This window comes from Populus trichocarpa, chromosome 1, assembly GCF_000002775.5.
Source record: "Populus trichocarpa isolate Nisqually-1 chromosome 1, P.trichocarpa_v4.1, whole genome shotgun sequence".
NCBI classification, from domain to species: Eukaryota; Viridiplantae; Streptophyta; class Magnoliopsida; order Malpighiales; family Salicaceae; genus Populus; species Populus trichocarpa.
Window position 1 is genome coordinate 20842029 of NC_037285.2, and position 14987 is coordinate 20857015.

Here is a 14987-nt window from a genome sequence, read left to right on the forward strand (position 1 = left end):
TATTTTGATTTGTTTTTTATAGAGATATCTTAATTTCATTATCAGGATTGTGAGTTTTGGTATTTTAATGCCGGTTAAATCAGAATTTTCTAGGAGGTTATACACATCAACATACAGAAATATTAGGGAAAAAACCAAAAAAATGAAAGAAAAAGAAAGAAAGAAAAAAAAAGGATTTTGTTTTGCCAAAAGTTTTTAAGCAAAAATAAAGTTTGTGTTAATACGTGGGTATTCTTAAAATATTATTTTCAATATTAATTTTAAGAGAGATTACATGGTCTCTATTTTGATTTATTTTTGCATCTTTTTTATAAATTGAATTCCCTTTAAAATTCAAATCAATACCATTAAAAGAATTTCTAATTAAAAATAAGAATTCATTTAACACTGTGAATTGAATTCAATTCACAGGGTTACAAACAATCTATTACCAATAAAAAAATTAAATCTGTGAGATGTTGAAAAGTAAAAAGATAAGGTGATTTTGAGTGAAATTATTTGATTTTTATATTGAGTATTTTATTTAAATAAATATCTGGGACTTTTAATTGCATAATAAAGTATATAAATAATAGATGTGTATTAGTAAAATATTAATATGTATGTTGATATAAACACTAATATATATCTAAAATAATATTCGTTCAAGAATTGGTGTGTGTGCTCAAGGGAAGTTTAGCCAGAAAAACAAGCCTCGTGGGAAGAATGCCATGCACAAGGAACGGCACTTCCCTCTCATCTCACACTTTGACCTTATTTTTTGCACGAGCAATGTAAGCTTTTTAACTTTTTTATTATTATTATTTATAATTGGACAGGTGAGCAGTGTGGTTTGGTATACGTACAGTGTAGTGTATTGCGGTTGCAATTGTTTTTTAAAATGTTTTTTATTTAGAAATATATTAAAATAATATTTTTTTATTTTTAAAAAGTTATTTGTATTAAAATAATCTAAATATATTTTTAAAATTTTTTTTAAAAACACATAAATAAACATAGTGAGCTGAAGCTCCCGTACGTCGCTTTGCTACTCGTCCGAAAAATCAGGAAAGTGTAAAAACAGTTGTCTGAGTTGGGTTATGGAACCCGCATGAAGAGCAACGTGGACATGCATGAAGAGCAACGTGGACATGCATGAAGAGCAACGTGGACATGCACGAGGCCAAATCAAGCTAAGGAAAACAAATGGCTACGCCTAGCTAGTTTAACTGGATTTTGTTTTTAGTACAGTGAGAAAAAATAATAGAGTAGAGAGAATATTTATAAAAAGAATGCAATTTTAGAAATAATAAATGATATGTACAAATCGAGAGTTGCAATTGGTACCTTTGATTCCAGAGAATCAGTTCGCATCTAGGACGTGCTCTGTTCTTTTTTAAGGTTTGGTTGGCTTGGTTTTTGTGTAAGGACACCTTGCGATTTACGGGGTGATATATTATTCATTATAAAATTGATTGGGATACTTTTTTAAAAACAATCAAATAATTATTTTGTTTTTAAAAGAAAAAAAAAGTTTAGCTTTCGGTGATGAACTTTTTAGTCTTTTCAAAAGAAAATACAGTAAAGTTAACATGAATAAAGGGGTTTTTTTCATCTTTTTACTTTTTAAAATATTGAGATGACCGAATTGCCCTTACAATCTAAAAAAAAAGAAGATTAGTTAAGGGATGTTTGGTAACTTTTAATTATTAAATATTATTATAAAAAGAGCTGTTGACACACGTGACAAACCCTTATACCATTCATGTTGCGCGCGAGGGCCAACTAGTTACCAAAATCATGCTTTCATTTGGCATTGGGTGCAAGGAGTCATCCTCTTTTCGACAGTATGGTGTGTGCTCACAGGTAAGGTTTGGATGAGTTATGGTGAAGTTTTTTTCTTTCTTCTCTCTTTTCTTTCTCATGCCCTTGAAATTAACGCCTACCTTTCAAAAAACAACCGTGTCCTTCGATTTGTTGTTTTATCGATTTTTAGCTCTCTTTTTTATTACAATTTATTTGGTTTTTTTATATTTTTAATATTTAGCTTTTTTTCAATTTTGTCTTAGGATATTTTATTCAATTTGATTTTTTTATCCGATTTAATCCCTCTACTTTTGATTGCTCTATATCTATATTTTTATACTTTTCTTGATTATTATTTTTTTAATTCATTTTCTATCCTCATTCTTTTAATTGCTATATTCTTATCCTTTTCTTGATTTATCTTCTCTTTTTTTTAATTTTATCTCTCAACATTTAACTTCATTTGATTTTTTTATCTAGTTTTAGTCTTCATTCTTTTGATTGTTTTTTTTTATCATTTTATTAGTGTTTTTTTTCAATACAACCCCTAATTATTTTCTTTCATTTTGTTTTTATACCATATTTGGTTTGTATTGTTTGATTTTTTAATTGTTTTACGGTTTGATTTTTTTTTTATTATGGTTTCCTTCCAACTAGGCAATCCTTTATTGAAAAATTAATTAATTTTTTCAAATTTATCATTTGACATTTGGTTATTAAGCCCTTAGCTTCATTGTTTGTTCCACTTTTCTTTTGTTAAGTTATCTTGATCTCATATCTTGAGTAATAAGTTAGTCAGGTTAACCATGGTTGACTTTGATTTTTTTTTTTCTCAATATACTTTTCTTTACAATTTCATCATTTGAGGTTAAATTATTGGCTCTTGAGCTATGTAATTTTTTCACTTTTCTTTCTGTTAGGTTATCTCGAGTGCGGGTTAGTCAAATTAACCCGGGTTAACTTGCATTTTCTTACTCAATGTTTTTTTTATTTAACTTTGGTTTTTTTTTGTTATGCCTTCTTTTGGAAGTCTAATTTTTTTTAATTCTAATATCATTTTGCGAATGGCGGATTGATTGACTTAACCAGGGTTGACTCCGTTTTTTTTCCTCAATTTTTTTATGGCTTTTATTGTTTTTAATTTCATGATTTTGCATTAAATTATTTTCCTTGAGCTTTGTCATTGTTTTGCTTTTCTTTTTATTTTGTTATTTTGAGGGTGGGCTGGTCAAGCTAACCCGAGTTAGCTTGCATTTTTTTTCTCAATGTTTTTTTTAATTTAACTTTGGTATTTTCTGTGAGGTTCTTCTTTTGAAAGTCTAATTTTTTTTATCTCGATCTCATGTCGCGAGTGACGGGTTAATTGAGTTAGCCTGAGTTGACTTGAATTTTTTTTCCCTTGATTTTTTATGATTTTTTTTTCAGTTTCATTATTTGCATTAAATTATTTTCCCTCGAGTTGTCATTTTTTCACTTTTATTTTTTTTTGGTTATTCCAAAAGTAGGTTGGTAAAGTTAACTCGAGTTTTTTTAACATTGTTTATTGAACTTTGGTCTTTTTTACTAGGTTCTCTTGAAATTTTTTTCTCCCAATGTCATATCACGAGTAGTGGGTTCATCAAGTTAGCCTGAGTTGACTTGAGTTTTTTACTTTAGCGTTATATGTTTTGAAGATTCTTTTTTGATTTTAATCTTTGATATTAGGTTATTAGGCTTTGAACTTTATAATTTCTTTTCACTTTTTTATCAATGAGTTAGTTTGGGTCTTATATCTTGGATAACATTTTAGTATAATTGTCTCGGAATATTATTATCTAAAGATCTTTTTTTGAAATTGAAAAAACTTTAGTTGATCCCCAGCGTAACATAGGGCATCCATACAATGTAAACCATACACCAATTAATTTGTTGGACTGAATTCTCTCCATTGTGCTGTAAACCTAAAAGAAAAAAATGATCGCTTTATGGTGAGGTCACCGTACAATTAATTTTCAATTCATCTCTCACTAAATTATATATTTTGTGCAATTTTGAATTTTTTTTATGCTGGAATTACTATCAAATTGTAGATGTCAGTTGTGATTTATTAAATTATATTATTTTTTAAAATATTTTTTATTATATTATTTTACCAATTATTCTTTTCACTGTGATAGAAATCCAAACAACTCAATTTAACCGGAATATATTAATAATTAATTATTTTTCTTGATTTTATTATGCAGTCCGTTGGTTTCACTGTTCTGCATATCTGAGGTTTCTCTCACTCTCGTCTTTGCTTTTGTTTGTTGTGGTTGCACGTAACATGCACTTATTTCATCTCTTGGGTAGAGGCTGTTTTGTGCAGGTTTTTTTTTGTGAATTTTTAATTAATTAAATTTTCCCAGCAATCTCAAAATATATTATACACATCAACATATTTTCCATCAATTTAATATGAAGCATGAGATCGTTGAAAAAAGAGAATGTCATCAATAATGGAGATTATAGAGCAAGAATTTTTTCCTTTAGAATATGGTTGCGGTTGCTTTTCATTAAGAAATGCATCAAAATAATATTTTTTTTATTTTTTTAAAATTATTTTTGATATCAGCGCATCAAAATTATCTAAAAACACCAAAAAAAATATTAAATTAAAACAAAAAAAATTAAAAAATTTTAATTTTTTTAAAAAAAACTTTTGAAACACAAAAACAAACAAAATATTCCCAAGATGGTGACAATGTCCCGTGTGATGAAAAAAAAATCTAATTTAATCTTAAATTTTTATATGAATTATCATAATTAGATATATGCATTATTTTTTAATTTTTTATTAGAATTTTTTTTATGGTTAAAAACATGTTTGAAAAACTTGCATATTAATTTTTTTTACTGAAAAATAAAATTATCTAACGGATAGTCGGAAAGCTAGTAGTAATCTAACCTTCCTAAACCCTCACTTTTTTTTTAATCAATATATCCTCATTATTTACAATATGCACCGAAAATAATGTACAAACATACTAGGTCACAAATATCCATTCCTCTAACCCAGATTATTAACAATTAACATAAACAAAAACAGAAAATATTTTCATTTTCCTCTTTCGCCCTTCTCAATCTGCCAATGGACTTCCTGTTTGATGGGTTTTTTTTTTTTTTTTTTTTTCGACAACCCTTGCTCTTCTCTTCCTGTTCAACGGAAAGTTACTCGTTGTAACACAAGTTTTCATTCTTTCTTCTTCTGGTATTAAATTTGGATCCTTACCTTTAAATTTCGAAAACCTGGATTGAAGCTATTCTTAAGAAAAATCCCATATTGAACCTTTAAGAATCAGATAATTCATCAAACATCAATCATCCCCACCAACTTCAAACTTCACTCTCAACAGCTGTTGTAGAAATTTTGAACTGGAGGCAATGTAAACATTTCAGCATCCAAATGAGAAAACCTGTAATCTAACGTCAAAGTCTTGAAGATCCTCTATAAGGAAAAACAAAAGAAAGCTAAAATAAAATGGATAAAGGGAGTATTATAGCAGCACAAACCGTTTCTCATCACGTCTAAGGGGGCAATAAAAGAGAACCTTGAAAGGAAAGCAAAATTTCGTTGAACAGAACTGGACAAAATTTTCTTTTATTTTCAATTAAAAAGCTTGCAAGAGGTGGGAGTAAAAACCAGAGTTGCTTCTCTCTTTCCATTTCTTTTGCCCATAAAGGTTGACATTGGAAAAGTGAATAATAGACCTTTGATCCCCCTTCAGTACTATGCCATTTTGTAAAGCTGGGGAGTGATTAGCAAAATGTCAACTCATAAGTTTTCTGAGTCTCTTTTCAGCATGTCTGGCTACCTTATTTTGCGGTTCAAGGACAAGAGCATGCTTGAAATCTGTGAATTAAGAGAGACGATGCTTCTTGTAAGAGTAGTGTGGAATAAAACACGAAAATCAACATGTTCCAAATATTAATTCTAGAATGCATGCGTGAATGTTCTCAAACGACTCAATCTATATGCATATCTACATATGATCAATTCTCAAAAAATTAAACCCCCGCATCATAGAAATCCGTAGTATACATGTCAAGTTCGAAAAACAATCTTAAATATGGAGAACATTCTGCTCATTTCACATACTATACTCACTTAAACAATAAAAAAATCAGGCGTTCAGAACTCACCTTGAGCTGCGTCTTTATAGAAGAGGAGTGATTCTCTAGCTGTTCCACGCCTCAGATATGCCTTCACATTCTGCAAAAAAAAAAAAAAATTGTTGAACATCTTAATACTTCCATTCAAGAGCACAATATGATCCTCTGCGTGGAAAGGCATTTTGCAGTATCCTATTCCAACAAAACGAAACCTATATGTCGACATTGAAACATCTTCATGTTTTGAGTTTCAACTTTCAATAGGGCATACAACCATAAATCAAAGTTTAAGTGTTCAGAAAGCTTAACTGCATGGAAAATTGCAAGAAATATTAGAGCAAGCATTTGCATTCATTCATGATTTCCAAAATCCATATATGCTAGTTGTGGATAAAAAAAGGCACTGTTCAATTAATTGATGTCTATGGAACAATAGACCATTATCACAATGGCCAATATAAATTTATTACTGACCTGATGCATTATCAAATATGTGCCATTTTCTTTTATTCTTCTAGTCCCCCATTTCTCTAATTTACCTAGACATATTGAAGGAGAATGTAAATAAACAGGGAAATCTAAAGGCAAAGGTTTGCTGAAGTGAAATTCTGCTACTGGTTGGAAAGTGCACTAATCTTAGGTGAGATGTAGGGATGTTTATAAATGTTGAGGATTGTGCATTTAGCAAAAGCCCGAGGAGAAAGCTGCAAGCAACACAGCTGTTATATACTCTCAAATAACTGATTTTACAGACCCATTGCCCATTTTCAGCTAATGCTAAATGACACATCAAGAAATAAATAGGCAAAGAATGGAACCAGACTCGTTTCCGTATATGGTTGCTTCCCAATCCAGAGACATAAGTTAGATGCGTGTATTCATCTATCTTAAGTGCAGACGGCCTACTGATATAGTAAGGGAAAGCAAAAAAGAGTGGACCATATATTTCCATATCTTCCCATTGCAGTGAGATTCTTCAATGATTGCCTTGGACTCTTAGCCAACAAAACAAACAAAATTTAAGATTTAGCCTAAGATACACAAGGAGCACCATAGGATCTGGTTTGTCCTGCTATGATAAATGGCTACAAGAATTCAATCAAATATAAAGATCATTGCAAAAATTTGTCTTGTCACCTTTTTATCCAGTGATATTGCCATATTGCAGTCTTCTTCAGCTTTCTGAAAGCTGCATGCATTGAAATCAAAAGGTAAAGAAAGCTCTCAGTATAACAAAATAAGAGTGAAACATAGATCAAGCACACTATCATACCATCCCAATTGTAAGTAAGCTGCTGCCCGGTTGGAATAGTAAGTTGCATTTTTCCCATTCAATTTAATAGCTTCACTGTAGTAATTAACAGCCTTATTCCACTGCTTCCCCTTATATGCAGCATTGCCCTGCCATAAATTTTTATGTCATTGGTTAAGAAGCAAAAAACATATCAAAACATCTTTTCTTGGGTATTCTTTAGCATTTTACAGTAAATGTTGGCAAACAGGATCATAATGAACTGTAGATTCACAGAGGGCCCTTCTCACAAGCATATACAAACACACCAATGACAAGATTGTTTATGTAACTCCCTTGTAAAATTATGACAGGTCAAGTATAACATATATGTCCAAGGAGACAGGTAAAATGAGTAAACTGTGAGGAAAAGAGAAACTTTTTCATGAAAACTATGGTGAAAGACTTCCATGTGGAATCACACATCAAAAGCTCAAGTTGATCACCGATATTTCCAATGAAGTTCTGAAGCCAGAAAGACAAAGATCTTAGAAAAAGAGAGTGAATTCATAGTCAATTAATTTGAAAACCTATAATTGTTGTCTTAAACACCCACGAGGTATGTCATTACTTGTAACAATCCACATTTTACCATTTTATTTTACTTCATAGTTTTAGTCCAGTTTGCTTTGTAAGGACTTAGTGTTATTCACTTTCCTTGTTTACAAAGGTTTCTACTAGGATTTTGGTCCCTAATTGACTGCACCTCTTTTATGTTTTACCAGACTTTGATATTGAAATTGAGAACCACTTTTGAAACTACTATTACTGTCTTCTCTCAGCACTCTCCTACAGGGTTACTTTCAGCGTCTTCTATTCCTCCATCCCTCTTCTATATGGATTTCTTCTCTTCTAATTTAACTTCTCTCCTATAGAGAATCCTCTCTGCTTGTTTATAACATGTAGGCTGTGCTACATCAAGTAGTATCAGAGTAAGGTTACTCATATAATGTCAATGCAAAGCCTCAATTTTACAGATTGTTGCTTGCCATGAAGACCAGTTTTACACATTAATGCAGTGGTGTGGCAAAAACAGCAAGAGAGCTGAAGAAGCTAATGGCCCATTATCATACCAATTCTGTTTCAATTGCAAGTAATTCTATAAAAACTTATTGTTCGTGTGGCACCGAAAGCACTCTCCAGCTATATTTTTGCTCTAGCACACTTAATTATCATACCAATACTGTTTCAATTGCAAGTAATTCTATAAAAACTTATTGTTCATGTGGCACCGAAAGCACTCTCCAGCTATTATCTTGCTCTAGCACACTTAACTAATAACTATACAAGGGTGGGTTAACTAATCAAGAAAAGGAAAAGCAACAAACTGGAACCTTTATCTTAGATCAGTTGCAACGAATGCCACATTTTCAATATAAGTTTCATTTATGGACCTTGTAAAGGTTTCAAACCACCATTATATGCATGGAGTGTTAAGTTTCTGTTAAGTTACAAAACAATTAGTTAAATATCAGGAGTAAGCACACAATATCAAGTAAATTAACTCACCAGAAAAGGCACAGGGAGTGAATGGGGGAAAGAGGAACTAAATGCAAGGATATTTTTATAAGATGAACTAATATTCAAAATCACAATAAATTGTTGGTGAACCTACCTTTTCTTTCAAGAGTTCTGAAGCATCAAAATTTTCATTGGCGTCTTTCAATGGTGCTGGATTGGAAAGAAAGTTGATTTGCTCTTTAAGAGATGAGTACATATCCAACACTGTATCAAGAAGAAACTTGTCCCCTCCATGAAATGTGATAAATGAAACAGAGATAGGACAGCCATCATTCTTTCCCAATGGAATGGTAACCTGACAGCAAGATGCAGAAGTAAAGACAAATGTTAAGTCCATAACAAAGTTAAATAAGATCATAGAAACTAAAAAAACAAACAGATGAAAGCTGAAACTTTAAATCACCAAGTCACCTGACAACATCCAGACATGCTTGCAATGCTTGAAAGTATCAGTGCTCTATTGTGAGACTCAACAGTATCCCGTTTCTTTGAATTAAGTTTCAACGGTGGATCAGCAACTGTTGGAATAACCAATATTCCATCATCCTGGCAACAAAAAGGGTATGAGACTATGAAACATTCCATCATCCTGGCACCTAAACTCAATGAAGAGGTCAGGCTGGTTTTGGATCATTTTTCCAACCAATTTGAGTTTGTCACTGAATAAATTTTGTATAAACCAACATGTCAACCAAAACACACAAAAAGATAAGGTTAAGTTAGCAAGCAGCACAGGCATGTAAAAAACAACAGGTGGGTAGTCAGGCAGGTGGTAAAAGTTGACAAAATTTGGTTTAAGCCCAATTCTTTGGAAAATAAAAGAGAAATCGACATTGATTACAGGTTTCTAACCCTGTTTTTTCTTCTAAAACAACTCCTATTCAATCCTAATTCCACATACAACAAACCCTAGCTTGCCATGAATCTTTTGTGAGCAAGAAAACCTAAGTTGTCCTAAATCAGGAACCTGAAGGTTACCCAGACACTTCAACATATCAGAAAGCAAACAAGCGTGACAGCTAGCATTAAAAACCATCTAGCTGATATTCTGAGAGAGAAAAATCTAGCAACAAGGTAGGGTACCTTTAAGAGAATTTGCATGCAAGCTCGCAACTCTTTCCTGATATCATAAAGTGCTTTTATGTTCTCATGTGTAGTGTTAATGGCTGTGAGAAGATTATCAGAGACATCAAGTGCTAACTTGGGTTCCACTGATTTAACCCAATCTTCATGATTTGTTTTGAATTCATGTCTGAAAGGCAATATTATGCACAGAAATATCAGTAAAAATGGAAATGGGGTTCCAGGTCAAGTGCAATAGAAGCACAGAACCTTCAAAATTCAAGAACAGCAATCCAGGGAGGATTTTGTCAAATGTCACTTGAACAGAACAAGAAAAATACAACTTAAGCACATAACATTTAGGAGAATATTAGAAACAAAAAATGCTAAACATTAAGAAAAAACTTCAAGAAGATTATGAGCCATTGGATCATGATATTGATGTGAGACCCAATTTTGGGTCCCATCAATCCACGGGCTCGTGTATTCTAGAGGTTTTTGACTTCTTGTTTTTACTTAATGTTTAGCATTACTGTATAAGAAACATTTATTGGTTGTTTTGGAAAATGAAGTGTTGCCAACTGGTAAATATAAACCTTGAATAACTCTCAGAAATAAGTGGGTAATGAGATATTTCAAAGAGAAAATTGCAAGAACACTGTGAAGCTTGCCTCTGGTAACATTTGGGAGCTCTAATCTGAAAACAATCACTATAATTTTTGGGAACTCAGCTTTGTGTAGAACGTTCATACCAATAAATGCTATACTTCAACCTTTTCAAATGTTTAAATGCCCTACTGACAATGGTAGCTCCAAACCATTTGGATAACATGTCATTTAAGAGGTCTAGATTCTGAAAATCAAAAGCTTATTTATGAAACCTTAACCAGGCTCAGAAGCATGCTTAAAAATCACAAGCTTATATATGAGAGCAACAAGATGGTAAGCAGCAATATCATCCATCTCATTGTCAATAACATGAATGGTCAACATCTGTCTCATTAGACTGAAAGGCTTACGCTTCTCCAAGCTATGGGGAGCTTAGGCTATCTCCATATAATGTGAATGATATCTTATGTACTACATGACCCTCAGATCTAGAAAACCAAAAAGGTTTCAATCATGCTTCCTTGGTTCACTGGGCCAAGAAAAGGATGGATGCATTTGTTAGAGATGACAAATGGGATGTCAATTAGAGTCTCTACACCTTTTTTTTTGGTAAGTTACATATAGCAAAAATCATAAGCCCCTTGAATGATTTTTAGAGGGAGAAATTGCTTTGGGACATATGAAGCTACATAGGATATCTAACATGGTTTTTTTCAAAAACAATAAACAGTGTTGGGTTTCCACATTTCATTAGATTTAGCAGAATAAAGACCCAAGCAACCTAAGTGCTTAAAATTTTGCTTTAAGACATGTCAGACACAAATCTTGACTGCCTTTTGCTGAGTTCTCTTTTCCATAACAACGTTTGCAGATCAAAAAATCAAGGAAAGTTTACCAAAACAGGAAAGAATTTCAAAAAGAAACCTCAAACAATGCATTTTATCAAATTGATCATGCTATTCCATGAGCCATACATCTTGATTAGCTTCTTGATAATTAGAATTGAATGTTATTACAGAGCGTGGTTCGTAGTCATAGTTATCATCCATATGCTTCTTTACCACTTGACCAAAAAGATAAGAAAGGAAAGGAAATGCTTTTCTACAACCAATGACATGTGTGATCTGCTACTCCACAAAAAGAAAACAAAAGGGAAATGCATTTCTACAACCAATGGCATGCACAATTACATGGATGGAATACCGGACCAGTAAATCATAAGCCAGAAGATAATTTATTATTGCCAATTCAAAAGCCATAACAATCATGGATTTATATTTGCTGGCTCAGTAAAATGTGAAACCCATTTTTTGGAAGAAAGCAAAAGTCATTTAAGCAAACTCATTCTATTCCTAATATCAGCAGCAATATTATTCTAGAATTTACTGCTTTATCACTAACAATTACTTTTATACATCCACGATATCTTTGGGGCAAATAAATGCCATGATGGTTGAAGATTTCTAAAAGTCACCAACTTGCATCCCCAACACTATTGAACCTTGCCATCACAGGCAGAAATTACCTCAGTGTGTTGGCTGGATTTCAAACAATGCCCCACATGCTAAAGGAGACATGACAATAGAACCTTAAATGAGAACATGATCATAAATTCATATCTGCTATTAATAAATACAATTTTTTTATTCGATACAATCTGAAACTCAAATTATCAGTTCTAAAAATTCCTAACTTATTCAGTGCACACATACCCTAATAGAAAGAACAATAAAAGCAAAGCAAAAAAATCTCAAGTACCTTTGTAATGAAACCATTGCAGAAGAGAGAGCTTTCAAATTAGAGATTCCATTTTGCATGTTTGTTGATTGATCAAGGAACCCTTTTAGACTCGGTACATTCAAAGAAATATGTTGGCCAAAATTAATATGCTGTTGAGGCTGGTCTGTGCATTGAACAAAACAATTAGAAACACCAACATGAGCACAATTAAAGTAAGTCAAACAGAGTTATATGATGATGAACTATAATGTTGATAATGGGACGATAAGAAAATAAAATCTGAAACAGGAACGTAACAAGAAATACATCATAGCCTTGCAACTTACATCCAGATAGATTTTCAATTGCTTTGTTAATAACAACTTCAGCCTTCTGTTTGGGAACCTTAGAAAGCTGAAAAAGATCATCAGCAAAAATAAGACGTCTCGCCCTTCTGGGTTCCACAGTATTTAGTTTAAGTAAAGTATGCCCAACACGAAGTAATATAGAGGGATCACGTGCCAGCCATCCTGAAATGTCCCATGTTACCAAGTAAAGAAACAGAAAACCAGTAAAGGCAACAACATAACTGAAACAAGGAGAAAATAATTAAGTCCAGAAAAATCTTGAATAAATAGTAAATTAGCATGCTGGTACCAACTCAAAATGCAATGGTAATTCAAAATGGTCACATTTCTTACAAACAGAGCTGATTGGGAGCACATGCATTCGCACTGATGCAGCATCATGTATAACTAAAGATAACTCTCATCCACTTCTCGTAATGTGAACGAACTTGTAAAAAAATAACGATTCAGATGTTCAAGAACAGTACTTCAGACTACTAAAAAGGAAAGTACACATTGAGGGCTGTGATCTAAAACAGCAAGAGAAATATGCAGCTAAGTGCTCCCAATTTTTGCTCAAGCCCATCAAAGATAAACAAATTAAAAATAGTCTAAGATGTGGTTTTGCTCATTTATATCTATGTATTCTGCAATAGCACTACATAAATATGCCCATACCAACAGTGTCTAAACTTTGAGAATTTGGCAAAATTCCAATCGTAGATACAGCCCCATGGGATGGTCTGTAGCTGAGGAGACCGCAAAATGCTGCTGGAATTCTAATGCACCCAATTGTATCAGTACCTGAAAGATAAGAAGGGCCTTAGATAATCAAGCGCACAATTAACAAGCAAAATCGTGTTGAATTCTATATCTACATGAATTAACATGCAGGCTAGAAAAGCTTTTCTACAAGCCAAGAGAAATGAAAATGTCAGATAGCCCACCTCAAATATGTTATGGAGGTAAAACGAATGCATGAGTTAATATCATTAAGATCAATATGCCTTTTTTCTAATATTCCCTCCATTCTGCCAGAAAAAAAAAAAACACATATAACTAGTACTTGAAGCTGCCAATGAGATTTCCAAATAACGATTTTGATACCACAGCTGAAATGTTCAAACTATTTCCAGAAGCAAGTAGGTGCAAAGAAAAGACTGAAACGCAAGTCATTTGAACACAAGTTCTCTCGGAGAACAATTAGTCATGACTCCCAACTGATATACGACCGTCAATCTACATTGGATAGTATTGATTGAGCATATGCCATCTAAACAAAGGAACTTTTATTACCTAGAGCAAAATCAACGAGCCCAGCGGCAACGGCCACAGCTGAACCACTAGAAGAACCTCCGGGGACATGGGCGGGCATTTCCGGATTGATAGGAGTTCCATAATGTATATTTTCGCCACTCACCCTAATGTAACAAGAAAGACGTTAACTCAACAAATCATAAATACGTATTTGTGTGTGTATGAAAGGAAACAAAACAAAACACTGATATTTCATTACCCGAATCCTAATTCGCCCATAACAGTCTTGCCAACACAGACAGCCCCATTCTTTAACAGAGCAGTCACTGTCACTGCTGTCTTCTCAGCAGCCTCATGCGTTCTTGCCCAGTCTGGATTCCCAAAACCCGTCACATAATCCTCCAACTCAAATCTGCCACAAATCATTTAATTATTTTTTAAAAAAAGGCAGAACTAACTAAATAATTAGTTAATAATAAATTAAAGAAGACAGACAGACTACATGTCGTTGATGGCAAAAGTGAGCCCAGCGAGGGTTTGCTTGGCAGCCGGAGGAGGAGGCTGAGGGAATGGAAGAATCTGGAATCTTTGAACGAAGGCTCCAAAGTCCTCTTTAAATTTGGCTTTCCGTCTCCGCGTCTCAGCCGCCGCCACCATCCCAACTGCCACTGTCACTCCGATCACCAATACCCACACCTTTGGGTTCTTTATGTTTGCTTTTACTGTATTCATGCTTGATCGGATGCAAGAAAATGATTAGCTGTTTTTTTTATAAAAAAAAAAAAAAAAGAAGAGGGGTTTTTGAAGGGTTTTAGAGGAGGAGGGAGGGGAATATTTTTTATTCGGGAAGCTAGTAAGAAGAGTGAAATTGGTAATATAATTTTTTAAATAGTATAAATATAGTATTTTATATATATATATATATATATATAAACATTATTTAGAAAAGTTAATTATATTTTAATATATTTGATATTAATATAACTATTTATTAATATTAACTAACTAATATAACATCAATTAAAATCTTATTTTACATAAAAATATATTAAACAAATTTTTAACTTTTTTAATTAATATGTAAAAATAATTCTTCAATTTACAAATGTTATTTTATCTTTTTAATATAGCTTTCTTGTTCGAGCTATAAAAATAAAGAAAAAATAAAAACAATTGTTTTTTTCTTCTAGCTCTTCGATGTCTTTGTATTTTGTAAGGTAGATGCTATCGTGCGCCACAAGTTAAGGTTTAATTTGAGGTTAGGC

General features: G+C 32.6%; 1 protein-coding gene across 2 annotated transcripts; it reads right to left on the reverse strand.

The window, feature by feature from the left end:
* Positions 1 to 5086: 5086 nt before the first annotated feature.
* Positions 5087 to 14555, reverse strand: LOC7473024 (outer envelope protein 64, mitochondrial). Of its 2 annotated transcripts, XR_002980288.2 has the most exons (14): positions 14225 to 14555; positions 13982 to 14134; positions 13762 to 13886; positions 13144 to 13269; positions 12466 to 12648; positions 12158 to 12302; positions 9812 to 9980; positions 9140 to 9274; positions 8823 to 9023; positions 7190 to 7317; positions 7054 to 7105; positions 6391 to 6455; positions 5947 to 6016; positions 5584 to 5656 (listed from the first exon to the last, which is right to left on the reverse strand). XR_002980288.2 is itself a non-coding variant. In XM_002298167.4 (13 exons), the coding sequence occupies exons 1-13, from the start codon at positions 14452 to 14454 to the stop codon at positions 5574 to 5576; spliced, it is 1800 nt and encodes a 599-aa protein (XP_002298203.3). In that variant the 5' UTR covers positions 14455 to 14555; the 3' UTR covers positions 5087 to 5573. The 2 variants fall into 2 exon arrangements, 1 of the variants encoding a protein (XP_002298203.3); XM_002298167.4 differs by lacking the exon at positions 6391 to 6455 and having other exon boundaries at positions 5087 to 5656.
* Positions 14556 to 14987: the final 432 nt, after the last annotated feature.

Excerpts from the sequence above, each read along its gene's own strand:
- LOC7473024 (XM_002298167.4), bottom strand. The coding sequence starts at position 14,454 with ATGAATACAGTAAAAGCAAACATAAAGAACCCAAAGGTGTGGGTATTG. Across the intron at positions 9,981-12,157 it reads GCAATGGTTTCATTACAAAG|ACATGAATTCAAAACAAATC; the intron begins GTACTTGAGATT and ends ATTGCCTTTCAG. Across the intron at positions 7,106-7,189 it reads GCTTACTTACAATTGGGATG|CTTTCAGAAAGCTGAAGAAG; the intron begins GTATGATAGTGT and ends CAATGCATGCAG.